The 25,676-nt window shown below is 44.0% G+C and overlaps 1 protein-coding gene across 4 annotated transcripts; it reads left to right on the top strand.

Annotated features, from left to right (window-relative positions):
- The first annotated feature begins 172 nt into the window (after positions 1-172).
- On the top strand, positions 173-24,660 carry esyt2b (extended synaptotagmin-like protein 2b). Of its 4 annotated transcripts, none has more exons than XM_063873982.1 (23): positions 173-692; positions 5,084-5,125; positions 5,792-5,926; positions 6,163-6,239; positions 7,019-7,091; positions 8,694-8,783; positions 11,380-11,435; positions 14,761-14,881; positions 15,468-15,644; positions 15,716-15,798; positions 16,364-16,412; positions 16,499-16,588; positions 16,672-16,767; positions 17,483-17,584; positions 19,240-19,314; positions 19,808-19,894; positions 20,059-20,208; positions 21,195-21,556; positions 22,500-22,598; positions 23,109-23,240; positions 23,522-23,627; positions 23,721-23,770; positions 23,846-24,660. In XM_063873982.1, the coding sequence occupies exons 1-23, from the start codon at positions 354-356 to the stop codon at positions 23,913-23,915; spliced, it is 2,661 nt and encodes an 886-aa protein (XP_063730052.1). In that variant the 5' UTR covers positions 173-353; the 3' UTR covers positions 23,916-24,660. The 4 variants fall into 4 exon arrangements, with proteins under 4 accessions (XP_063730052.1, XP_063730053.1, XP_063730054.1 ...); XM_063873983.1 differs by lacking the exon at positions 17,483-17,584 and adding an exon at positions 18,076-18,138; XM_063873984.1 differs by lacking the exon at positions 17,483-17,584 and having other exon boundaries at positions 16,672-16,773.
- The last annotated feature ends 1,016 nt before the right edge of the window (positions 24,661-25,676 follow it).

A 25,676-nucleotide genomic window follows, 5' to 3' on the forward strand; every position in this document is an offset into this window, starting at 1 on the left:
ATTTACAAACATGTAGAATGTTCTTGTAATAAAAGTGGCTACCAGGCTGTGTTTACTGTACTGACCAGCAGGTGTCAGTGTCCCCCCTGTTTCTCCGGGCAGGGAGCGCTCAGTGTGATGTGATCCCTGTGCGTCTTTGGGAGAGCAGCATTTAACCTGAGTGGAGGCAGAGAGAGAGGAGCCGCGGACTGGATCAGCTGTGCATTTTAACCAAAGGGAATGTATTCTAGTCACTAGAAGGGGGTCAATGCCAACGACTCCCCCGAGGCAATGGGCTCGTGTGCAGGGGAGCCAACGTGAGAGCACGGTGTTACCAAAATCTTTATTTTTAAAACACTTTGGAGCTCAGAGACATGTCTAAGGACAGCATGAAGGATCCAGGATTCCATTCCCCTAAGGAGAATGGACATGCAATAACCTCGCCCTCCGACCCCCCGCTGTGTGCCACCAGCGAGCTCACACACACCTGGATGCACGTCGCCAAAACCTTTGTGATTATTTTCCCTATCTACGCATTGGGATATTTCGAGTTCAGCTTCAGCTGGCTGTTGATTGGACTTGTGATCTTCTTCTGGTGGAGGAGGAACACTGGAGGGAAACACAGCCGGCTGAGGAGAGCTCTGGATCTGTTCGAGGAGGAGGAGGAGAGGGGCTTCAAGCAGAGCATCAACACCTCGGATCTGCCTCCATGGGTAAGAAAACAGTGTGGAGATGCCCATATTCCTCCATCCCCAAGTACTCAGATCTCTTACTCTTGGTAAAAGTAGAAATACTACATTGTAAAGTAGATTTACTCAATTAAATATATGTTCCCTTTAGTTGCTAGGCAGATTAGGATTAATGATGGTAAATATAATCAGCCCTTAAATCAGTCTTTAGTTCACCTGGAGTAAATCCAGCAGCTACCCTGCAAGATCTGAGTACTTGTACTTTACTCAAGTACAAGATCTGAGTACTTGTACTTTTACTCAAGTACAAGACCTGAGTACTTCTACTTTACTCAAGTACAAGACCTGAGTACTTCTACTTTTACTCAAGTACAAGACCTGAGTACTTCTACTTTACTCAAGTACAAGACCTGAGTACTTCTACTTTACTCAAGTACAAGACCTGAGTACTTCTACTTTACTCAAGTACAAGACCTGAGTACTTCTACTTTACTCAAGTACAAGACCTGAGTACTTCTACTTTACTCAAGTACAAGACCTGAGTACTTCTACTTTTACTCAAGTACAAGATCTGAGTACTTCTACTTTACTCAAGTACAAGACCTGAGTACTTCTACTTTACTCAAGTACAAGACCTGAGTACTTCTACTTTACTCAAGTACAAGATCAGAGTACTTCTTCTCCTCTGCTCTTCCCTCTTGATCTGTTTCGGTGAAGTATTTCTGTGCACAATATTTCTGAGTTTCCAAGAAGAATCAGCTGACCAGAGGAGCTGTAAAGCTGTGATGAAGCAGCTGTCCCCCCCCCCCCTCCCCCCAACACACTGACATTGCACAGGCTAAATTCAGCAGGGTACAATGGTAAACCAGACACCACGCTGTAAGGGAGGCATGCCCACTGAGTGCCTGATATTTTGGGATTCACACTCCTGCAGGAACTCTGTAAACGGCTGCAGCTTTTATCTCTGGTTAGATAACAACGGGGTCCTGTCAGCGTTTAGTCTTCATCTCCAGAGACCTCCTGAGACTTGCAGCAGCCTCAGTCCGTCACATATATGAATATTTAATCAAATGGCACCCAAACACACAACTCAGATGATATTAAAGAGTCTGTTTTGGATCGTAAGAACCCATGAGATCCCTGATGTCTGAGAGAAGCTGGAGGGGAACATCTGAAAGTAGATCCCTCTCTTTATTTGATCTGAGAGGCGTGTATTCTATTAAAACAGGTGTGCTTAAAAGAGTCCCTATTCTGCTTTTTAGGGGTTTTACCTCTCCTGTTATAAAGGTTTTAGTGCATGTAAGTGGTCTGCAAAGAGTAGTTTCTCTCAGCTTCTTAACCTAACCCATCAGACTCATCCCAGAATCGCAGCTCCACTGGTTTGTCCCGTTCAGAGACCAGTGCTGAAGAGGCTGCTAAATGTGGGCAGAGGAGCTGATGGGAGCAGCAGCTTCCCACTGAGAGGAGAAAAGTGTTACTGGTCAGGGTTGGGACTGATAAGGTAGAAGACTGTGGGCTGTAGTGTCCCAACCGCTCTCTAATAAGCCCCACATTTAGTGTTTAAACTCTCTGCAGACCTACAATGTGTCCCAGAGAATGTGCATGCCAAGCAATGTGTGTGTGACTCTGGGAATACCTGCTGTGTCGGTGCATCCACCTCCCTGATTTACAACCATTGATCAGCGCTGACTGACAGGCTGCAGCGTCCTGTAAACCCTGTCTGGTTCCTCCACTCGAGTCTTAAAGACTTCTTTAAGTTGTGCAGCTGAAGAGAGCTCCAGATAACTGTATTTATCCAGGGTGAGTCATCAGCTGGAGGAGCAGCCACTCTCACTAAAAGTGGCTCTTAGATTAATATGGTTCCAGACACTGACGACTAATTTAAGACCATGTAGACAAGATAGAATGTGAGGATGAAACCCTCTTTATTAGTCACATACATGCACACAGCAGAGCACACACAGTGAAATTGGTCCTCTGCATTTAACCCATCCTAGTACTAGGAGCAGTGGGCAGCTATTGTGCAGCGCCCGGGGAGCAATGGGGAGGGGGGATTGGAGGTGTCCGGTGCCTTGCTCAAGGGCACCACAGCAGGGCCTAGGAGGTGAACTGGGACCTCTCCAAGTAGCAGTCCACTTTCCATATTTCAGGTCTGTTCGGGGACTTGAACCGGCGCCCCTACGATTCCCAGTCCAAGCCCCTACTGACTGAGCCACTGCTCAGACACGAGGCTTGATTTATACAATTAAACAACAGCAGGCGTTAGGAGCATCATCAAACTGTAATTAGTTCAACTATTTTCTGCTCAATTTATTTTATTTATAGAGTGCTTTTAAAAGTTACTCAAAGACTCTACATGTGCAAGTTAAAATACATAACAGATAAATAAATGCTTATTTTAACCAATTAAATGACAGTTTAATGCATTGTGAACTCCATCACACACACACCATGTAAGGAGCATCATCCCCAGTAAACACACAGGCTCTGCTCGATGCATCTGTCACATTTCATTCCTGCAGATATTTTTCTCATTTCCTGCAGCAGTAGAGGAGCGAGGAGGCTGTTCTGAGACAGCTGCTCACTGTCAGGGTGATTTATGGGATATAAAGTACAAGTTTCCTATGTAATAATCAGGAGATACTCTCTGTCAGCTGAGTCAACGGGGCTCCAACACATTGTACGTAATAGGCTGAGCGGGTGAGACCTCTCTTAGCAGGTTGACCAATCACAACAGAGCTGGCCAATTAACCAATCAGAGCAGACTAGGCTCTGGTTTCAGACAGAGGGTGAAAAGAGGGGCTGCTGCACAGGCAATATGAGAAAAATAAAGAGCTTTTTGAACATTAAAGCATGGAGACATGTCCCAAAATACGAATCTGAACCTTAACATGAAACTTCTTCCACTTTAGTTTTTCCTCTGAGGCGGTTAACGCTCTTAGTTTCACTTTGCACTTCACCCTAAATAATATAAACCCCCATTACCACTCCAGCTTTACACTTCAGGAGCAGCAAGCTGAATAATTGGGCTGCTTTGTATACCGCCCATCCCTTCCCCTACATTCACTGAATAAGGTCAGTGTGTCAGGTGTAATAATGCCAGCTCTCTTCCAGAGGATGGTATTATTTCCCCCTCAGTAGGAAAGTAAAGGTCTGAATCTGTAACTTCCTGTGCTCCTGCTCTATCTTCAGTGTGACAGGAACGCTGGAGCAGCACTTCTTGCCGCCTCCATGAGGGATAGTGCTCTCCCTTGTCACACTGCATTTCAAATAACACAGCCTCTATCTTCAGATCAGGAATAAACTCTTTCACTTCCACTCCTGTGGTCTGTTTATCTATTATTTATTAAGGTGCTGTGTGTGCACTGACTGACTTCATCCCGTTACCTTTCCCTCGTGTCGGGTCAATGCTCGATTTACTGTAGTCGTTAGTGGAGATTAATCAAACTGCAGCTCGATAGCAGGGAGGAGATCTGTGGCCGTCTGGACAGGAGAGATTATGTGCTGTTGGGTTCGTTTTGAGAAGTGTTAAAAGCAGAGGTTGATTAAGTCACCCTAATATATCTAAAGGGGTTCTATTCTCCTCACGTTCAGGTTCATGCTCAGACATGTCTCCATGCTTTAATGTTCAAAAAGCTCTTTATGTTTCTCATGTGCTGCAAACCAGAGCCCAGTCTGTGCTCTGATCGGTTAGCTGGCCGGCTGTGTTGTCATTAGTCAATCTGCTTAAAGAGGTCCCGCCCCCTTTAGCCTCTCACGTACAATGTGTCGGCGTGTTCCGTAGTGATGTCACAGAGTTCTGGAACTTTGGGCATTTAGCCTTGGCGGACCGTTCACATGCACTAACAGCAGAATAGAGCCTCTTTAAGATGCCTTAGCTAACACTCAGAATGTGAAGAGTGTGTGTGTACTGATGTCGTTCAAACACCAAAAGACTCTTTTTATAAAGACAGGAGATGAAAGCGATGCATTCCTCAGGTGGTAACGAGAGCTGTGGTGGAGCGACCTTCACTTGAAGAGATGTTTGACTTTGTGTTCTATCAAACAAGGACTTTATATCTCCTGAGACAAACAGTGTCATCCATCAACAGAGACTCTCTTATCTTTGAGTTGTCTGTACTGACGGGGGCAGAAACACTGTTGAATGCTAAGTTTTTAGTGATTGGAAGGAGGCCTTCTCTGCCCTCTTTGGTCTACTTAATAACATCTTTTACTCTTTCTGCACGACATGAGATTCTCCACCTTGGAGCCTCGTATTGAACACAGTCATTTGCCACTTTTAAAACTCAGCGCTCAAAATTCCTGTCAGGCATCAGATCAAATCTCCCCACATCAACCTGCCTTTTAAAGGATGATGTATTACCATTGAAACCATCATATTTCAGTGATTATCTCCTCTCTTTTCTCCACTGCAGGTCCATTTCCCAGACGTGGAGCGGGTAGAGTGGCTGAACAAGGTAAAGCTTTGAGCGGCCGTCGCTCGGATTCGTCCACCTGACTGAAGCTCTCCTTCTGTGAACTGGAGGAAATTGGATGTGCTCTCTCCTCCTCACACTGGGTGGTGTGTGTGTGTCTGTGTGTTGCCTGGCTGTACACGCACACACAAGCACTCTGCAGCACGCTGGACTTAACATGCAGGCTGGCCTCTGCAGCGCTTTGAAATCCATTAACCCCTGTGAATCCCCATGGCAACGACCTGGATGTAAATTGAAAAGCTCTGATCAGCACATATGAAACTGATCTCAAATCTATATTTCATTTGCTGTTCAGTCTGAGAAGATTCTACCTTAAAAACACTCAATTTTGATTGTTTTAAAGTAGCTGATGCTGCTGCAAATCTGCTGTATGCTAGCCAGCTGACGTAGCTAACCTTCAGTTATACTGACACACACTTCCAGTTATGAGACACTCACTCTGTAAACAGAGACAGTTGTCCAGCTTTATAACCCTGAACACCTCTTCCTGAAAACACACCTCTTCAAAGTGACGCCGCAGCACTGAAAAGGCTTTATTTAGGATGAATGCTCTTGCAGGTTTTGTGCTGTTTTCACGGGTGATTGATCCTGTTGTGAGAATAAAAGCATCAGCTAAATGAAAACGTGTCCCCCTTGTGTCCCCCTCAGACGGTGAAGCAGATGTGGCCGTACATCTGCCAGTTTGTGGAGAAGCTGTTCCATGAGACCATCGAGCCCGCGGTGAAGGAGTCCAACGCTCACCTGAGCACCTTCTGCTTCAGCAAGATCCACCTGGGAGACAAAGTGAGCTAATGCTAATGCTAATGTCCTGCATGAGAGCGACCACGCGTTTATGTCTGCAGCAGGTGCTGGCGGGGGGGGGGGCTGGCGAGTCAACATACACATGCACGTCGCCGTCACATGTGTTTCATAAATAGTTTCCATGTGGGGTCAGCAGGGGGTCGACCTTGGCAGGGGGTGTGTGGTGTTGCTGCTGACAGACTGATGAGGTCATAACGCTTCGTCTGTTTGCGGTGCAGCCCCTCCGGGTCAACGGGGTCAAGGTTTACACGGAGAACGTTGATCAGAGGCAGATCATCATGGACCTGCAGATCAGGTGAGCCGCCGGACACCGTCACGTCGTGGTGTAGCTTCACTGATAGTGGTGTAAGATGACAGAGTGGTGCAGGAATGAGTCCTAAAACCCAGAAATGAGTCAGCCTTTCAACACTTCCTGTCTCCTGGGCTGGGAGTCAATGCAAGACTTAAATAAACGAACTGTAGAGGAGTGTGTTCACGGGGCCAGCAAACACATATTGTTTTAAGACTGGATCAGATTGCATGCCGCACACACAGTTTGTTCCCTGGCTGAGCTGCTGGAGATATGCTGCCTGTCGCCTGCAGCTCTTTAGCTAACAGCCTGTTCCATTACTCCCTGCAATGTTAACAACCAGCCACTTTTAAAGCCTCTTTATGTGGGACTGCAGCAGGAGGAAGTGTTGGGTATGCATCAGCGGTATAACTCCAGCTCTGTGGCAGGAGCATAAACAGTAGTCAATGCGGTTTATGTAAACTACACAACAATGACCACAGAAACGCTGGGAGGGGATTTGCATCCAGCGCAGGAATAAATAACTCTATTTAGAGAGGTTAAACTCAAGTGGCTTTTGTGGAAATATGCTGACTATGCAGGTTTGACTTTATAAAATGTTTTTAAAGTACAAAAATGATCAGGATTTCTGATGCTTAATGACTGAAATCAGTTCAATCATATTTACAAGAGGAGTAAAATGATGCTCTTAACCAACCTCGAGGCTTTTCTGACCCTAAAGTCCTTTTAAAACTGATGACGGCACTTTTTTTCCAACTTATTTTCTCTGTTTTTCCTCCTTTTAGTTTCGTCGGCAACACAGAGATTGACGTGGACATCAAACGCTACTACTGCAAAGCCGGCATCAAGAGCATCCAGGTAAGAAACCCTCTTTAAATACTGTCTGTGTAATGTGGGGCTTCTTCAGGAGTGGAGATGTAAAGTCGGTACTGATTCTAAAAACTTACTTGGCAACGAACTCCTCTCTCTTCATTATCATTTCCATGCAACAACGTTTATCAAATGAAAAGCTTTTAGTCTAATACTCGGATCACTCATGTCTGCTGATGAGGCATGACATGATGACAAAGCTTTATGAGATGCTTTCTTTAACTCGAGCCCTTTCAAAATAAAAGCCCTTTTCTGCTGTAATGCTAGGGACAAATATGGAGAAGCCCCCCCCTTGACAACATGTTGTTCTTGTTCTTGTGTGTCCTTGGCCTTTCTGTGTTGCAGCAGGGGAACATGGCAGGAAAACAATCAGTGTGCCCCCTTGGAGACCAGTGGGGGGGGGGGGGGGGGGGCTGCTGCCCCCATTATGTAACTCAGTGAGACCTACATATCTCTGCAGCTCCTTATCTGACACTAATACACACACACACACACACACACACACACACACACACACACACACACACACACACACACACACACACACACACACACACACACACACACACACACAGCTTGAGGTCTGAGGGGTTAAACGCTGGCGGATATTGTCCTCTTATTATTCTTCTTTAATCTCAGTCTGTCATACTTCATGATGGAGGTGCAATAACCATCCCGCTGTACATAAAACTATCATAACAAGGCGGTTAAAATAAATTACATTCTGATTGATTTTAAAGTGTAGTCATTTTTCCGGCCGATACAGAACTGATTCATGTGTGTAATGAGACTGTAAAGACGCAGAGAGGAGACAGATTATTGATTTCTATATGAATTATTGCTTTTAAGATGAGGTTTGAGAATAGGGAATAAAGAATATAAGCATGTGTGGTTTATTTATGATTAGTGAAGCTGAGGGAAACATATTACTCGCTTTTGATTGTTTGTACTACATTTAATCACAGCTGAATGGGTCAATATGCACTCCACCACACTGATGGAAATGCATGCCAATCCCTACAGATCAGATCAGTAATCATCTCTATAAATCTCTCCACACGTTTTTACACTTCATTACTAGTCCAAATATCCTGTCAGTGTGCTATTTAGTTAACACATTTTTGCTAACAAGCTAGCTATGGCCAAATGAGTGTCTCCTTGTTTAAATTATATTAATTATTGAATATCCTATGGTTAAAACTGCACTTCATTTGGCATGCATTGGTTAATAAAGCTGGATATAACACAAAACAAGACAATGTGGAAGCACCTTAGAGCAGGGGAAGCATGAAAGTACATATTTAGCCCCAAACAAGAATATTAGAGCTACAATTTAAACACCCTTTGTCCTCAGCAGCGGTGTGTTGTCCACCTGACACATTCAGAGCTCCTCCAGCTCCTTATTCCCTGTAGTTGTCATAACAAGTCATGGAGAAGATGCAGGGTGTGAAGTCAGACTGATCGAGTTTCCAGCCGGTCACGTGCTGCAGCGAGCTGCTCCACGGAGGAATGTCAAGGGCCAGCCAAGCGTGTGTGTCTGTGTCTGTGTCTGTGTCTGTGTGTCAATATATCCCTGTTGTGTTTCCATAGATCCACGGCGTTCTAAGAGTGGTGATGGAGCCGCTGCTGGGAGACATGCCTCTCATCGGAGCTCTTTCCGTGTTCTTTCTCAAGAAACCAGTAAGTCCAGACGCTGGGAATATCCCACTGAATTAAACCTGTTCATACATCAGTGAACACAGTATGGTTAGAGGGGAGCCTATAGTGGGTATAGGACACATTCAGGGTTAATTTTACATTAAGTGGAAGCTTTTTTTATGAGCTCTGTTGTGCTAACAATGGCATTTCTGTGAAAATCACATCCTGAGTTTCTTTTAAACCCCACAGTGGTCATTCAGATTCTCATTGCAACTCACTTTCCTGCTTTGGTTGCCTTTCATGTGCAGAAATAATGTAAATTGGCCTATTTTATGAGCTAAATCAACACTGAAATGCAGTTAATGTAAGTTTCCTTCCCTGGCATCGTTCCCACCCCTGCATGATTTATACCACTGCATAAGATGTGCATTTCCCTCTGCAAGTTGTAAACATATGAAATATTTCTAAGTGCACCATGCATCATCTCCCGGTGCAGAAACACACTGCTGCTCAGCTTTAAACTGTTTGGCCGATTTACACAGTATGTGAGCACCCAGTGGAAATATAGCAGCGCTTTAAATAGCTGCACATCAAGCCAGCCCTACTTTGGCACATCTCTCCACCCCGGGCTGAAGCTCAATGTGGAGAGATGACTGTAGCTGCGATGTTTACACACATTCAAAATGCATCTTCCTCCTGCTTCTACATGAGGAGCGATGCATTGGTATTCAAAGAAATACATAGAAAAAGCAATTTCCTGCGTGCATAATTATCTCGACTCTGTGGATGCACGTAACTCACCTTCCCTCTCAGTGCTATACAAGGGCTGATCCTGAGTGGCATGTGGAATAGAAACATACCAGACCATAAGAGGCAGCTCAGCGCAGTGTAAATAAAAAGATGCAACACATTCTCAGGACTCAGGATCAGCTGGAGAGTCTTTAAATCAGGATTTATGAAGCAAAGCATGATGTATGTTGTGAGCATGTGATTCACCTCACCCAATAATGCTGCATAATAAATGTAAATGCATTAGCGGATGACAAGTTTGACGTATCTGAATATGAAACTACAAGGAGAGACTTAGCTAGCTTAGCACAGAGTCACACTGTATTAGTCTTGTTTTTGATACAACATTCTGACACTGTCCTTGTTTAGATGTAATCGCAGGCATATTATGTCATTTCTTTCCAGATATTAATAACATTTCTGCCTGTGCTGCAGCCCTCACACTCCCGCACCTCCTCTCAGTCATTCTTACCCTCTTTCTCCAAATCTGCTGGTACAATATGACACCAGATGTTTTATTAAGAGCTGTAACGTGCACAATGTGACTGCATTAAAAACCCTGCAGAGGGACGACAGAACCAGCTGTTTCAATCGTCCCCACTCCTGACCGTTAAACAGGGTCTGATCTATACTCAAAACTTCCGGATGCATTCAATTCATCTGTTAAACCACCATAATTATGACAAATGAAACACAAAAACAAAACCATTTACTCAATGAAATGTACCGCTCAGTGAATTAAAAGAGTGTCTATGCACGTGATATTTTTTGCTCCTCAGTAAAGTGTTGAACATCCCGACTAATAAGCAATTAGGAAAAGTCGTACGGCCTTGGAGTTAATTGCATCGTTACTTCCCGCCTCTTCCCTACACCCTTGTTATCTAAACACAGCTTGCTCCATAGGAATCATTAAACCCTTTCACACCACACTAAGACCCCCCCCCACCTGCAGAGCTGCTCTCCCTGCAGCATCGGTGCATCTGCTGCAGTACGACTTGTGCAGAAAGTAGGGTGGGAATCCCTCATTAGAGCTGCTTCAGCTGGAAGAAGCAGATCAAAGCTGCTCAGATACTGCAGCTCAGGCCCCCCCCCCCCCCCCCCCCCCCATTTCCTTTACTTTCTCCCTCTGTCTATTCCTGTACCCAATCTGACATACAGGCTGCTGGTTTACTAATGGAAACAGGTCGGTTTCTGCCCTAGAAATATAAAGAACAGACTCGTTTACACGCTGTTTTAGTTTAATGCATGAAAGCAATCAGGGATTTTATGTGAAGAGGACACAGTAGGTTCATCTTCAGCTTCATGTTGGTATTAAGTTCCTTTACTGTGACTTGTTTCCATGCTTTAATGTCCAAAAACTACGGTAGTAAGACTTCAAATGATGTTTCCTGTTTCCATTATCCTGTTACTACCCTTATCGGATTATCCTCTGGAAACTAATAAGCCCTGCTGCTGCTGTAAATATTTTAATAAGCAGGTGTCTGCATCCATTTCCACACAAGGGTCTCTGCTTCCAGGCCTTGTTGTTACTTCATATTTGTATACACTATAAAGGTGCAGTGAGCAAACACATGAGCTTTAGGCCAGTGAAGCTGGTGGTTTCATTTCTTTATTTCCACCATGGTTTGCAGCGAGAGAAGTTTTACACAAAGCTACTGCTGAGAAACTTTTCCAGACAACTTCTTATTTATATTATTACGGACTTTATGTCTGCTTTAATTAATCAGCAGGGTTTGTTGGCCGAGGTAAAGTCTTAAAAGTGTAGCACAGGGGGGCAGGAAACTATAAAGGGAAGGCGTTTGATCAATTTCAAGTAATTTAAACTTCTTCCTTTTGTTCTGTTTTTTAGCTGGTGGACATAAACTGGACCGGCCTCACCAATATTCTGGACATTCCCGGGCTCAAGTAAGGAATATGATGGTCTTTGTTGGAGAGAAATAGAAAAGCAAGTGGAAGATTTGCAGTGAGAAGAGCACCTGTCAGACACCGTGCATAGGACTTTGAAACTGCAACCGTAAAAACATCATTTATTTTAAATCCTTTTTACCATTTGACCTTTCAAATCACCTCTTTCAGAATCCCAATGTGGATTTAGTGCATGCATCATAAGGTCATGCATAAATTACGGCTGATTTTGCACCCAGACACTGAAACGGGACGGGTGTTTCTCCACCGTCTGCTACTGAGAGTCTATGCTAATGCTGTTTTTTGCCTGCTGGTTGCCGAGGGTGTCCTTGTCCTTGTCAACCCCTGAGCTAATATATCTAAACTCCTGCTCTGCTCTCAAGATGCTTCTCTCTTCATGTGTGTGACTTCCTGCACAGTAAACAAACACTGTGAAGAGAGGTTGTTTTGGTCCTCATTCCTGCTCACTTTATCTCAATTAAACAAAGTGTCGTCGTCGCCCCCCCCCCCCGGGGTGGTTGTGTAGGCTGAGCAAAGACAGCAAATGAGAGTCGATTACTGCTAACAGCCCAGCACAATTACCAACAGCTGATTGGTTCATACATTATTTACATACTTTATCTACAGAGACGGCGTTCCTTGAATGCAGCAGAAGGTCAGACAGCATGAAAGGCTCGCCCAGTGACTCACCGAGTAATCTCTGCTGGGATCATTCATTACGCAACACATGTCTTACTTGTTTACATGTTGCATTGGGTCAAAGGTGTTGAGACGGTTTCAAACCTGATGAAAAACCAGACTAGCTCTGGGAGTCTGATCCAAAGCCCTGATGCGAATGTCATGTGACCGTGCTGTAGTTCCTATATAGCCCAACATTAGCCTCCTTAAACTTAGCGGTGGTGACGTGAAGTCATGTGACCGTGCTGTAGTTCCTCTATAGCCCAACATTAGCCTCCTTTAGCTTAGCGGTGGTGACGTGAAGTCATGTGACCGTGCTGTAGTTCCTCTATAGCCCAACATTAGCCTCCTTTAGCTTAGCGGTGGTGACGTGAAGTCATGTGACCGTGCTGTAGTTCCTCTATAGCCCAACATTAGCCTCCTTTAGCTTAGCGGTGGTGACGTGAAGTCATGTGACCGTGCTGTAGTTCCTCTATAGCCCAACATTAGCCACCTTTAGCTTAGCGGTGGTGAGGTGAAGTCATGTGACCGTGCTGTAGTTCCTCTATAGCCCAACATTAGCCTCCTTAAACTTAGTGGTGGTGACGTGAAGTCATGTGACCGTGCTGTAGTTCCTTCATAGCCCAACATTAGCCTCCTTTAGTTTAGCTGATGGTCTCTTTGACACTGAGATTATTTTCTGCAATAATCCCAAAACGAACTGAGAAATCCCATTGGTTTTTTGTCGACTGAACCAGAGAATCTTTGACCTTTTATAAAGAATAAGTCATCTCGCATACATTTTTTCTTGGCAATCAATAGTTTTAGAAAGATGTCCAGTCATGGTGGCGCCAGTGGTCCAGTCAGGGGATCAGAAGGTAATTTAAATTCATCTTCCATGATCTGAGAAGATCTGCAGAAAAGTGCTATCCGATGGTTATGATATTTCAGTCAGTGGTGCATCGAGAGACCCCCCTCTCTAGAGACACAGCGCTGGAAGCCTAGCTGCCTGTTAGAGGAGGCTGTGAACACACAGCGCCACAGTGTTTGCAGTCAGAGCGCTGAAGTACAGGAACAAAGAGACCCACTTCTCTTACTGCTCGCAGGCAGGTTAGTGGGGTCTCTCCCGGCGTTTACACCAATGAAAATGCAGCAATAAGCACTGATGCTGCAGGAATCCCTTTACAGCCCGCCACCAGAGAGGGTAATCGGCTCAGCTGTTTCCTCGGAAAATAATCAGCTTTATTGTTTGAATAAAGGTTTCTCAAGGCGGACACAAACACAGCAGACTTAATTAAGTTTATTGCATTGGAGAACTTTGTGTTTTTGAGTAGTTGAGTAGTAGCCTTTAAAGGGGCCGTGTCCTGCTCATTAACAGGTATTTAGTGCCTCTACTGTGACATGTCTCCATGCTTTAATGTAGGGAATCATATACTCACCATACATATCATTGCTTCATGTGGGAAGGTTTTAGTTTACTTGAATCAAATATTGCCCCTCATTATTTCCTTGTATGAAACTCCAGCACTTTTCCTCCAAACTGTCAGGCAGTTTCTGTCTGGTTTGCAGACCAGCTCATCAGTATGTTAGTGCATGTTCTGGGTTTGGAACATGCCAAACTTTTCAGCATCATGGAGCTAATTCAACAAGACACCCAGGTGAGGAGTCCTCTGAATTTATAACTCCAATTACACACTGCCTGCCACCAAGCAGCTGCAGTGGTGGACCATTACAGAACCAGTGGGACCACTACATAGAGCGTCCAAATGTGTGTGTTTGGTAGATTTAACTGTTTCTACAGAGCGTATCACTCCTGATTAGGGTACCGTATTGGAGAAGCATCCAAACTTTCCAAAAAGCCACTTTAGAGTGGATTTAATTCAATTCAATTCTGCTTTTTAGGGGGCTTTCCCTCTCCTGTAGTGTGTTATATAAGTTTTAGTGCATGTACATCGTCTGCAAAGGCTAAAATCCCATAGTTCCGGAACACAGTGACATCACTACGGAACCCACGCGCTCCTATTGGCTAGCGCTCCAACAAATTGTACGTGATAGGCTAAGGGGCGGGACATCTCGACATCTGTGTTATCTGTCAAACCCCTAATTGATTTTCCAGGCAGTATTCTTTCTTAATCTGTGGTTGAAACACTGGTGGTGGTGTTGTTGTTGTTGTGATAAATGGACAGACCCCAGGCGTTTGTCTCGGACAGACAGCCTGAGCAATACCTCCAGAAGATGAGGAAGAATTTTCTCCGTAATTACATTTTCTTTCATGCCATGATTGCAATTTTCCAGCTGTGCCGCGGCTGAGAGAATAAAAGGAGAGCCTGTCTCTGAGGCCTTCCCTGTCACTGGACCACCAGCGGGTTACACACACACACACACACACACACACACACACACACACACACACACACACACACACACACACACACACACACACACACACACACACACACACACACACACACACACACACACACACACGGTGGTTGGCATTAACATGCTTGAACAGACTCCAGTTTTCCTCCTTGCATGTAAATCAGAAGTGCTCCGTACTAAGCTGGAGATTAAAAGAGAATATTTATAACCCAAGGGCACCCTTTTCTGTCTGTTAAATAATTCACTGCTTCTCTGTGTTTGTGTTCCCCCCCCCCTGTCCTCACAGCGGCTTCTCTGACAACCTCATTCAAGACATTATCTACAGCTATCTGGTTTTACCCAATCGGATCACCATCCCACTGGTGGGGGACGTGGAGTTGGCCCAACTGCGCTTCCCCATGCCAAAGGTACCACTTTCATTAGAAGCGGTCTAGAGGTGGATCCATATTGCCAGCAGTGATCTTGCTGTGATTTTCTCCCGATAATAAACATATTTGACCCTTTTTCTCTCCCTCTCAAATTAATGGGGTGCAGCCAGGAAACTGTCATCATTCTTATGACATTCAAAGCAAATATATACAGTATCTGTGTGAATCCCCTACCGATCTGCTTCACTCTGAATATGGATGGCGTGTTTACAGTACGCCTCTTTTATCTGTTCAAACGCTCGCTGTTTCTTCAGGGAATTCTTAGTATCTTTAAGTCTTTTATCAAACATCTCATGGGGTCTGTTTGTGTTTTATTTAAGAGAAATAAACAAGTTATCAGGGGTTTGCATAGAAGCCTGCCCGCTGACCAATCAGAGCAGACTGGGCTCTGGTTTCAGACAGAGGGTGAAAAGAGGTGCTGCAGCACAGGCAGTGTGAGAAAAATGAAGAGCTTTCTGAACATTAAAGCATGGAGACATGTCCCAGGAGAGACACTACATACTGACATGACGTCAGACTGGCCTCATCACGTCTCCCCCTGACGCCGCGCTGTGTGTCTCCACAGGGAGTCCTGAGGATCCACTTCCTGGAGGCTCAGGACCTGGAGGGGAAGGACACGTTTCTGGGGGGGCTAATCAAGGGCAAGTCCGACCCGTACGGCATCCTGCAGATCGGGAACCAGCTGTTCCAGAGCAAGGCGGTGAAAGAGAGCCTCCACCCCAAGTGGAACGAGGTTTACGAGGTGAGGCGTCCTGAAATAGGGACGGTTTAATGACGGTGTTGAACTAGCACCAATGAGTCGTTCTGTTTCAGGCTCTGGTGTACGAGCACTCGGGGCAACACCTGGAGATCGAGCTGTTTGACGAGGACCCTGACAAGGATGATTTCCTGGGGAGGTGAGTCCCTCTCATCTCCTGCCGTCTCACACTTAATAAGAAACAACGTCCTTCAAACGACGGACTGCTGGTCCCCTTCAAACCCCACTCACACTGATTATGAGTTTGCAAACGAGCCAGAAACCTTCTCACAATTAAGAGGAGTTTCATAAAGGCAAGATAAAAAGGTCAATATTACATTTCATTTAGCTGACATTTCTATCCAAAGACACCTACAGTAGGTGCATTCAACCGGGAAGAAACAAAGCTAGAGTGCTACTACATTAGCTTCACAACCAGAAGAGAGGTGTTGTTTAGCAAGATGCAGTTAAAGCAGGGAGCGGAATATGCTTTATAACTTATCAAAGGATGTCGTATCCACATGGTATACGGGGAAAGGTGCCAGCAGGTAAAGTCAACAGGAGGTGTTACCCCCACAGCATGCACAAGGTGGATTGATTTATCCCTGAGGCTGTAACGGTACACCCCGCGCTGCAGCCGATCGATGCCTGGACCTCCTGCGTTGGGGTTTTTCTGCTCACTCCTAACCGAGCGAATCCCAGTAATCATGTGTCACCATTCACAGCCTGATGATCGATATGACGGAGCTGCACAAAGAGCAGAAGGTCGATGAGGTACAGCACTTAATATTATGAGTTTCTTAAAGGAATAAACTTAAAGAGCAGCTGCAAAAAATCCATGTTCTGTGTCACTGTTGCAGTGGTTCGACCTGGAGGAAGCTCCCACTGGGAAACTCCACTTAAAGCTGGAGTGGCTGTCTCTGCTCCCCACACCTGAGAAGCTGGATAAGGTACATTTATTCTCGCTCTAACAGAGTGAAGAGACTGTCTGTCATCTTTTCCCTTTGCTGACTTCCTTCTCCCGTCCAATCAGGTGCTCCGAAGTGTGCGTGCAGACCGGAGCCTGGCCAATGACGGGCTGTCATCAGCGCTGCTCGTCGTATATCTGGACTCAGCGAAGAACCTGCCTGTAAGTGTGCGTTACACACACTCACTTACACACACAATTAGCTGTCTGAACCAGTTTGGTTGGAAGAACCAGCTCTGCACACGTGTTTAGATATGGATTATTGGTCGGTGTGCAGCAGCGTTCCTTCCTGTTAAAGCTCCAGTGATCTCATCTGTGTTGCTCTCTGACCTCCAGGTGAACCTACTGTAACAAGCTTTTATTCTGCTCCTCATTATCTCCGCCACCGCTATCTGGTCTTTGTGAGTGTAGCCTTCAGCGCCTAACAGGTCTATCCGTTTCGCGATGAAATGATTTCAACTTGGGGTCAATATTTATGTGGCTTTTTGCAGAGGAGAGCCTTGAAATGGTAGCATCTTTTACGTGCCTGCGCAATCAGTGTTGACATATCAATAAATACAGATACCTGAGTCAGCAAACGCTTCATATTAAGCATCCCTCCCACTCATATGGGATGCTGGACTACATAACTAGTTAGGAGAATAAGCACAAAGTACAAATACTACCTGAGAACTACAAGCTAAAGTAGTTTGTAGTTCTTTATTCCCTCCAAATACATCACTGTAATGTCAAATTTAGTTCCTTTATAGCCCATCGTTAGCCACCTGTAGCTACCGTGATGCTAACTTCCAGGTATTCCTACACCACACTTCACCTCTCTATCTTCATCTCATAACTCCACCTCTCTCTCCTCACCCTCCTCCCCCTTCACCTAAAGAGCGTCTTCTCAGGCAGCTTAGGCTGCGGGAACTTGAGTGAGAGAAGAGCGTCGGGGCTAGTCTTTTGTGAGAGCAGTACCTCCGAGTATAGAACCATATTTGTGAGTTTGCATCCTGCTAGTGTTAGAATTAGCGGTGTGTGCTGACGTGGGTTGGAGACTTTCAAAACCTGCATCTTCCAGCATGAGTTGGCAGCATGGTCTGAGTGCCAGATAACCATTAACTCCAGCCAGACACTTCCAAAGCTTGTTAGTCAGATACTGCTCAGTGATTTACAGTATCTGCAGAACAAAGAGCCCGCTGGCAGAGCTCATCAGGATCTCTGTCTGTGTTAGAGAGCCAATTAATATGTAGCTGCACAGATACAGAGAGCCTGGAGGAGCCACAAGCAGCTCCTGCAAAAGCTCCCCGATGGAGACCCCTCATTATTCTGTTCTCATCCTTCACTCTCTGCAAAGTCGACAGCAGCAGCACCCATATCCTTCATATTCCTACCGGTACATGTTTTCCTGGGTTTATGCCCCAACACTGCCGCCGTCTTACTAACTATGGGTGTGATTTTCTCCCCCCTGAATCTCCTGGTGGCTTAAAGAGCAACCTGTCAGATTTCACCTATGACGGGTTGAAGCAAGTGTCAGTCTTTAAGGCCCTGAAGGTAACGTGGAAACAGTGGGTTTGCATGCACAGATCACACCTGAGTCCCATCGATGCACCGTGCGGCGTCATGTCACGATTATCAGTCCTGTTTGAAACGTAAGCATGAGGACGCGTGATTGCATTGTTTTGTGTCTCTGTGTTTCTGTGATGCAGGGTGTCCTAACGTGCATGCACACCTCTAATACTGCCCTCTACTATCTGTGTGGTTCAGTGAAACAGTAGCCACTGTAGCAGATTGTTTGCATACCCAGATGTCCTTACATGTGATAACTCCTGTGTCATTCAAAAAGAAAACCTGAATGGCAACTCAGGCAGATACTGGAGCAGGAAATCTATTTGTCCGACCATTTCTTAGAATTACAGAGCGATCCTGTGCAGCGCATTCATTTCTTTCCTTAAGTAGTTCCTGGAAGTTTAAATGCTCCCATTGTTAAGCACTGGCACTCCCATCAGGGCACCTGGAGTACAGAAACCTCCAATAGTACACTCTTTGTTCTCCTAAATGAAAAGCTACGTGGCTAGGTGACACGCTCACCCTCTGGTTTGTCATTAAATGTTGTTTTGATGTCTAAAATGCGTCTTTTCTACCCAATTTCTTCCTTAAATAGGTCTTTCAGAACTGAAATGTAGAGAAAAAGTGCAAATTTTCCATTATTAAACGTCTCTAATCACACAATAGGATGCACACCTGTGTTAGTCTTGCTAACAGTCAATGAAAGCTCCTGTGTTTTGGATCGTTGTAGCGCGTTAGCACCTGTGGGTCACCATACAACTGTATTTATAATGTGGTCTTTGGATCCTCCAGTGGTAGCATATCATAGAGAGGACTTGAGTATTCACTGTGGAGCTTAGACCTGGAGGGAGAGAAGTCAAATTAAAGTAAAAGGTTAACTTTCTTCCTGCCCGGCAGATATGGTATCTATTGTCATTCTGTCAGCAGTACTGAATAAAACCCAGCATGCTATAATTAGAACGCTCTGCAGTCTCCTTGTCTGCCTGCAGCCCTGCCTGATAAACCCACTGTGTGCTAACTCAGAAGCTCATGTTTGGCTGTGATTATGCACCGTGTCTCACACCTCTTTATCTGCTCCTCTGTCAGTCTGCAAAGAAGAGTAGCAGCGAGCCCAGTCCGTATGTCCAGTTCACTGTGGGACACAAAACACTGGAGAGCAAGGTGAGTCTCAGTCAGGTTCTGTCCTTTGAAGCTTGAATACAGCGGTTTATTTGCAGGAAGATATCTTACTTTTGAGCACACAAAGACCTATTGAAGTGCAGCACATCTCATTCTATCACCGGCCTTCCCTGCAGCTTTCTTTCGTAACACTTTTCCCTCTGACTGTGGTGTTTAAAGACAGTGAATTGAGTTTTATAACCTCTAACAGGAGCTTCTACACTGACATTTAGATTGTTTACCACATATCCCTCATGGAAAATGTCTGATATGGATAAGTATTCAGAGGAAGAACCTCTCAGGGTGACCCATAAATTGTTGATGGTTGAGTTTCAGAAAATATCCCTCATGGATTTTGTGTAAAATAGCATTGAGTAAAGCTTAATTTCACCACAGAAAATTCCCAGTCTGCGCGTCACTGAAGCTACCATTAATAGATGTAGTTAACGGGTTAACTGCTGAGTAACTAACGATCGACTTCCTGCCTGCTGTAAAGGTCCGCTATAAGTCCAAGGAGCCTCTGTGGGAGGACTGCTTCTCCTTCTTCGTCCACAACCCGAAGAGGCAGGAGCTGGAGCTGGAGGTACAGCCGCTCACTTACAAAACACACACACACACACACACACACACACACACACACACACACACACACACACACACACACACACACACACACACACACACACACACACACACACACGTTTGTAATAATCCTCACGCAGAGTCTCCATCTCTCTTAATGCACAGGTGAAAGATGACAAGCACAAGTGCACCCTGGGTAATCTGACGGTGCCTCTGAGCAGCCTGCTAACGGAGGACGACATGACGCTGACTCAGAGCTTTACGCTCAAGAACTCCGGGCCCAGCTCCATCATCAAACTCAAGATGGCTCTGAGGGTGAACACACACACACACTGCAGCTCTTACTGTGACACATAGGGGTGTGATTATATCAAATAAAAGGTGTTAGTGCATGTAAAGGGTCTGCAAAGGCTAGAATCCCTGTGTTATGGAACATAGGGACATCGCTACAGAACACTCACGCTCCTATTGGCTATTGTAGGCTAAGGGGCGGGACATCTCTAAGCAGTTGACCGATAACAACAGACCCTGCCAGCTAACCAATCAAAGCATTGAGTAAAAGCCATCCCTATCACACTGTTGGTTTTATAAGACACTGATGAAGCTAATATTGACCGTCTGTTCAAACTCAAATCCTTTCAGTTTCCGCCTAGTAACAGCTGATCCTGCAGCAGGTACATTCAGACATCCAGTATTAAATCATCCTCTGATCAAATACGAAACTGAACGCTAACATTGACCTCCACTGAAATGGCTTTGGATCACAACCAACAGATCAGGATTCATAACGGATACTTTACGGTTATTGACCCAAAGGGAAGCAGGAGACGGATGGCTCCACATCCTCAAATATACTCCACATGTTCAGCTGGATCAGCAGATTTAGGACCACATTAAAAGAGAGGACAAATCAATTGGACTTTAAGATGTTTGGAGGTGTCAGAGCACCAAATCCTGTTTAAAAAGACTTCATTTTAACCTGCAGGAGCTTGATGTACATAATGTTATTCCAGCTGGAGTTTGTTTTTAACATATCAGAGGTTATACAATTGTGTATTTAAATAAAGTTTTATTATTTTTATTATTTCAACCTTTGTCCTTCCCAACAAAAGCAGCTTTATCTGATTTGTTTCTAATTATTTTCTAATTATTTCCACTTTAAATATGCTGTCTGTGGTGGGGATTATGCAGACTTTCATTCTGCAATAAAAGAGGCAATAAATACCATTTTCTGCATTCAGAATGTAACTTTAATTCTTAGAAGCATGTTTTTATTTACTTTTGTTTACTCCTGTGTGCAGATCCTTTCCATGGAGAAGCAGGTGTCCTCCGATCAGCCGTCCTCCGTCCAGGTAAGGAAGACCAGCATCCCTCAGCCCAGCAAACCCTCCAAGCCGACGCCGTCCCCGAGACGCTCCGCCTCACATTCCCAGTTGTCCCCGCCCACGCCTCCTCCGCCTCCCATCAGCATCTCCACCCTGACGCTGCAGCACCGCGACGGGGAGCCGTACTCCGCCAGCCCTCTGCGGAGCTCCAACAACCTGTGCATGTCCGGCTCCCAGAGACACCTGTCGCACAAGGAGTCCACGCCCAGCCTCGCCTCCGACATCTCCCTGCCCTTCGCCACGCTGGAGCTGCAGCAGAGGCTGAGACAGCTACAGAAGTAAACAGCACCTCAGATATATCAGCTATCAGTTCTGAGGCTCCTCCTTATGCACGCTTTGGAGGCAATACCCGTCATATTCATGCACAACAGAGAAGGGACTGATTAGCTGATATTGCAATGGGGATAGGATTTGCAATATTCACATTATCATTAGAAAGACATTATTCAAATCCTCATGGAGGGATATTTTCTGTACTGTTTGCAGGCAGGACGTCTCTGCAGCAGAATTCAGAATAATATCAACCCTTTTATTTGGGCGCTTCCACATGGTCTTATTACGTGTTCTGATTAGAGCTTGATTGCTATTACATTGCAAATTTTAGCCAGCTTTATCAACCTTTACTCTCCAAAGAAACTGCTTTAAGGCTTTTGGATGAACTGTTAATAAGTAAAAACACTTGATTAGTTTACGCAAATAAGGCATCATTTGGGGATTCACAGCGAGGTTTGGAGCTGGGAGGAGCTGCTTCTATAATGACAGACACCGCTTTGACAACCTGGGGTTACAGCTACCTAGATAACTCAATTAAGCTGTCAATTACCTAGCAAACGTTAGCTTTTTAGCTTCATATGTAGCTTACGTTCACAGGCTAGATAGCAAGCTAGCTAACGAGCAGGTTAATTGAGTTCAGTCTCTAGGTGTACTTATTTTCTTTACACATGTCAACACTGTGGGTCTTTGTCTCCCGTTCTTCCTGTGAGAGTTATTATGAACTGTCCAGGTTAGCTTGTAGCTGTGAATGCTACCAAAATAAGTCAATGTTTGCAACGTGGATAATGCTAACACTATTTATTTGTGGTACAAACTTTAGTGAATTGTGCAGCTCTGTCCTCAGGTAGAATGCATCTTCTCAAAATGTATTTTATGAATATTTTATATTGATTTTCCATCCATCCGTCCCTGCTGTAGATTTCATCCTGACTCTCTCTCTCTTCCCAGTGGCTCGGCGCCCGGCCAGTTCCCGCTGGGTGAAGTCCAGCTGACGGTCCGACACAGCTCCCAGAGGAACAAGCTCATCGTGGTGCTGCACGCCTGCCGGTGAGCTGCTCCTCCACACCCTGCATCCAGATCTGGTTTCACAAAGATTTATTGTAGACTCGTTTGAAGGACTTTTTCTAATGTGGTTTTTGGCCCAAACTTCTGTCCTTTATAGTGATTTGTGAGTTCTTCAGAATGCACAGCGCATTGAAGAGTCAACACCATTAAGGCAGTTAGGGTATACTAGGGACAGGAAAAACTGCATGCTACCTACATGTGTGTGAGTAGATAAGGCTTAAAACAAAATGAGTTTGGTTCAAATCATACAGACGGTCAGGACGGGATCACCTCACCTCCTCTTGTCTGCAGGAGGGTCTGACTGAGCATCCACAGTGTGATGTCATCCCTCTAGCACGTCTCTGATTGGAGGAATGACACCTGTTGCAACTGCCTCCTTAGTCACCTGTGAATCAGTAACTGATATCCTGATCCTGCTGATGTAACCCCCTCCCCCTGGACCCCCCGTGACGCAGCAGTGTATATAAGCGGTGTTGTCCTATGTGTCCTCAGTAACCTGATCGCCTTCACCAAAGACGGCTCTGATCCCTTCATCCGCCTCTATCTGCTGCCCGACAAGAGCCGGACGGGCCGGAGGAAGACGAGCACGATGAAGAGGACCCTTAACCCTGTTTACGATCAAACGTGGGTTGGTGCTTAAAATGACTCGTGGCATGTTGGTGATGTGTGTATCAGACGTGTGGCGGCAGCTGTCACGTGTCCTGCAGGTTTGAAGGGTTAATAATAGGATGGTGTTTGTAGATAGAGCATTATGACATCAGGGGGGGGTTTATAGCCCCTTTGACTCATGATTTAAGGGCTTCGCTTTTTTTAATTCTACAGTTACATTAAAGAGGCCTGTGTTCTTTAGGTGGTAGTGCATGTAAATGGTCTGCAAAGGCTGACATTTGTATTTGATTTTGCAGGTTTGAGTTTAGTGTATCTATGGTGGAGCTGCATAGGAGGACTCTGGATGTAGCCGTGAAGAACGGAGGCAGCATCCTGTCCAAACACAAAGGCTTTCTGGGAAAGGTAACCCTTTTACATGCACCCTCCGGAAGTAGAATCACTCTTAAGCACTCCCAAAACCTGACATCTGCTTCTGCTTTTTGCTCTACATTGCAGGTGCTTGTAGATTTAAGTGGGGAGGATATATCTAAAGGGTGGACGCAATGGTAAGTTACTTTACCTGCAGAATTGAGTGATTTCTTATGCTTATTTTAGTTATTAAATATGTGTTTTTCTTGCAGGTATGACCTGAGTGAGGACGGCGCGTCGTCTCAAAGCTTAAGAAGTCTCCACGACCCCTCCCTCACATGATGGACTGTCCCGTTCTGCTGTAATATAGACTTCTTGTTGATATAAGGGCACATGTTTTTATTTATGTACTTTTTTCAATTTGGACAGCATGCAAAACATTTCCCCTCACGTTTTCATTGCAAACCCACTGACTGCCTTCAGTGTTTCATGTAAATATGAAGTCCATGAAATAATGATTTGTGGCATTATATTGAAATATGTCAACACGGTGATTGCCGTCCATCCCATTTGTTCATTCTGTTTGGGAACTCGTACCAAAGGAACAGAAACTATCGTAGCGATCTTGACTTTGATATTTTCTTCTGTCATGCAGTGTTATTTGATTGTTTACCTCTTATCGTACGGAGGCTAAAACGGCGCGTTGGCACCTGTCTGCCTCCGTATTGTTGTTATTTATGCTTGATTATAAACATGGAATGCACATATGCAAAGAATAAAATCATTGCACTGTATATTTTACGAGGATGTTGCTGAAGGGGGGGGGGATTTTAGGGCTATGAACAAGTGCTGTGTGAAATGAAGGATGCTTGAATCAGTGTTTGATGTGAGCCGCAGTTTTTAGAGACAGAAGATGAAGAGAGAACTCAGAGGTTGAGAGGTTTGTACCGCTGGACGTTTTGAATACCTGTTATCGATCCTGTGCCTTAAAGAAACCCGCTGTGTAATTCTTTGCCTTCTTAACGTTGTTGTTATTTGGAATGAAAAGATGCCTCGGGGGGTTTTGAGGAATAAATGTTTTCTCTTGTGGGAAATGTCTCGCTTGGTTTCTGTCTTTCATCCCCAGAATTAAAGAAGGTTATTGAATCGTGTATTTAAATAAAGTTTTATTATTTTTATTATTTAACGTTTAGTCCTCGCTACCAAAAGCACCTTCGCTAAATTTGTTTATATATATATATATAAATATATATATTTATATATATATATATAATAATATATATAAATAATAATATATATTATTATATATATAATATATATAAATATATATATATATATTATTATATATTATATATATATATATAAAATATATATAAATATATATATATATATATTTATATATATATATATATAAATATATATATATATATATATATATATAATATATAATATTATATATATATATATATTTATATATATTTTATATATATATATATATATATATATATATTTATATATATATATATATATTTATACACATATATATATATATTTATATATATATATATATATTTATACACATATATATATATATTTATATATATATATATATATTTATACACATATATATATATATTTATATATATATATATGTGTGTCATTTGTTAATCTGAAAAGAAAGAGCAAAATGTATAAATATAGTTGAATAAAAGTACAATATGCATATTTCTTTCTGAAATGAGGTTGTGTAGAGGAATAAAACAAAGCAAGTAAAGTAAGAACATAGCAAAACATAGCGATAAATTAGATTTCCTTCAGAATGAAATATGAACAGAGCTTTGAATCTGCGAAAGACGCCACACTGGGAGAAATACAAAGCGATTTGTCGCCATCAAGTGGCTGAAGTGGAAAACTACAGCAGTGTCATTATGGTCACGCTAATAAAGCTATTTATATAATATTACATTAATACAGAACTACAAAGCCTTGAGTAATTATCATCATATTCCAGTTTAGCTTAATTATATTCAGTTAATTTAGATTTGATGTCTTCTATATTAGGATTTTCCGTTAGTTCTAATCATTTTTTAAAGGTAGTTTATC

This window comes from Eleginops maclovinus, chromosome 21, assembly GCF_036324505.1.
Source record: "Eleginops maclovinus isolate JMC-PN-2008 ecotype Puerto Natales chromosome 21, JC_Emac_rtc_rv5, whole genome shotgun sequence".
Lineage (NCBI taxonomy): Eukaryota > Metazoa > Chordata > Actinopteri > Perciformes > Eleginopidae > Eleginops > Eleginops maclovinus.

Bases quoted from the DNA above. Each gene is read 5' to 3' on its own strand.
- esyt2b (XM_063873982.1), top strand. From the start codon at position 354: ATGTCTAAGGACAGCATGAAGGATCCAGGATTCCATTCCCCTAAGGAG. The intron at 5,126-5,791 runs GTAAAGCTTTGA...TGTCCCCCTCAG, and splicing joins GGGTAGAGTGGCTGAACAAG to ACGGTGAAGCAGATGTGGCC. The intron at 23,771-23,845 runs GTAAGTTACTTT...TTTTTCTTGCAG, and splicing joins TCTAAAGGGTGGACGCAATG to GTATGACCTGAGTGAGGACG.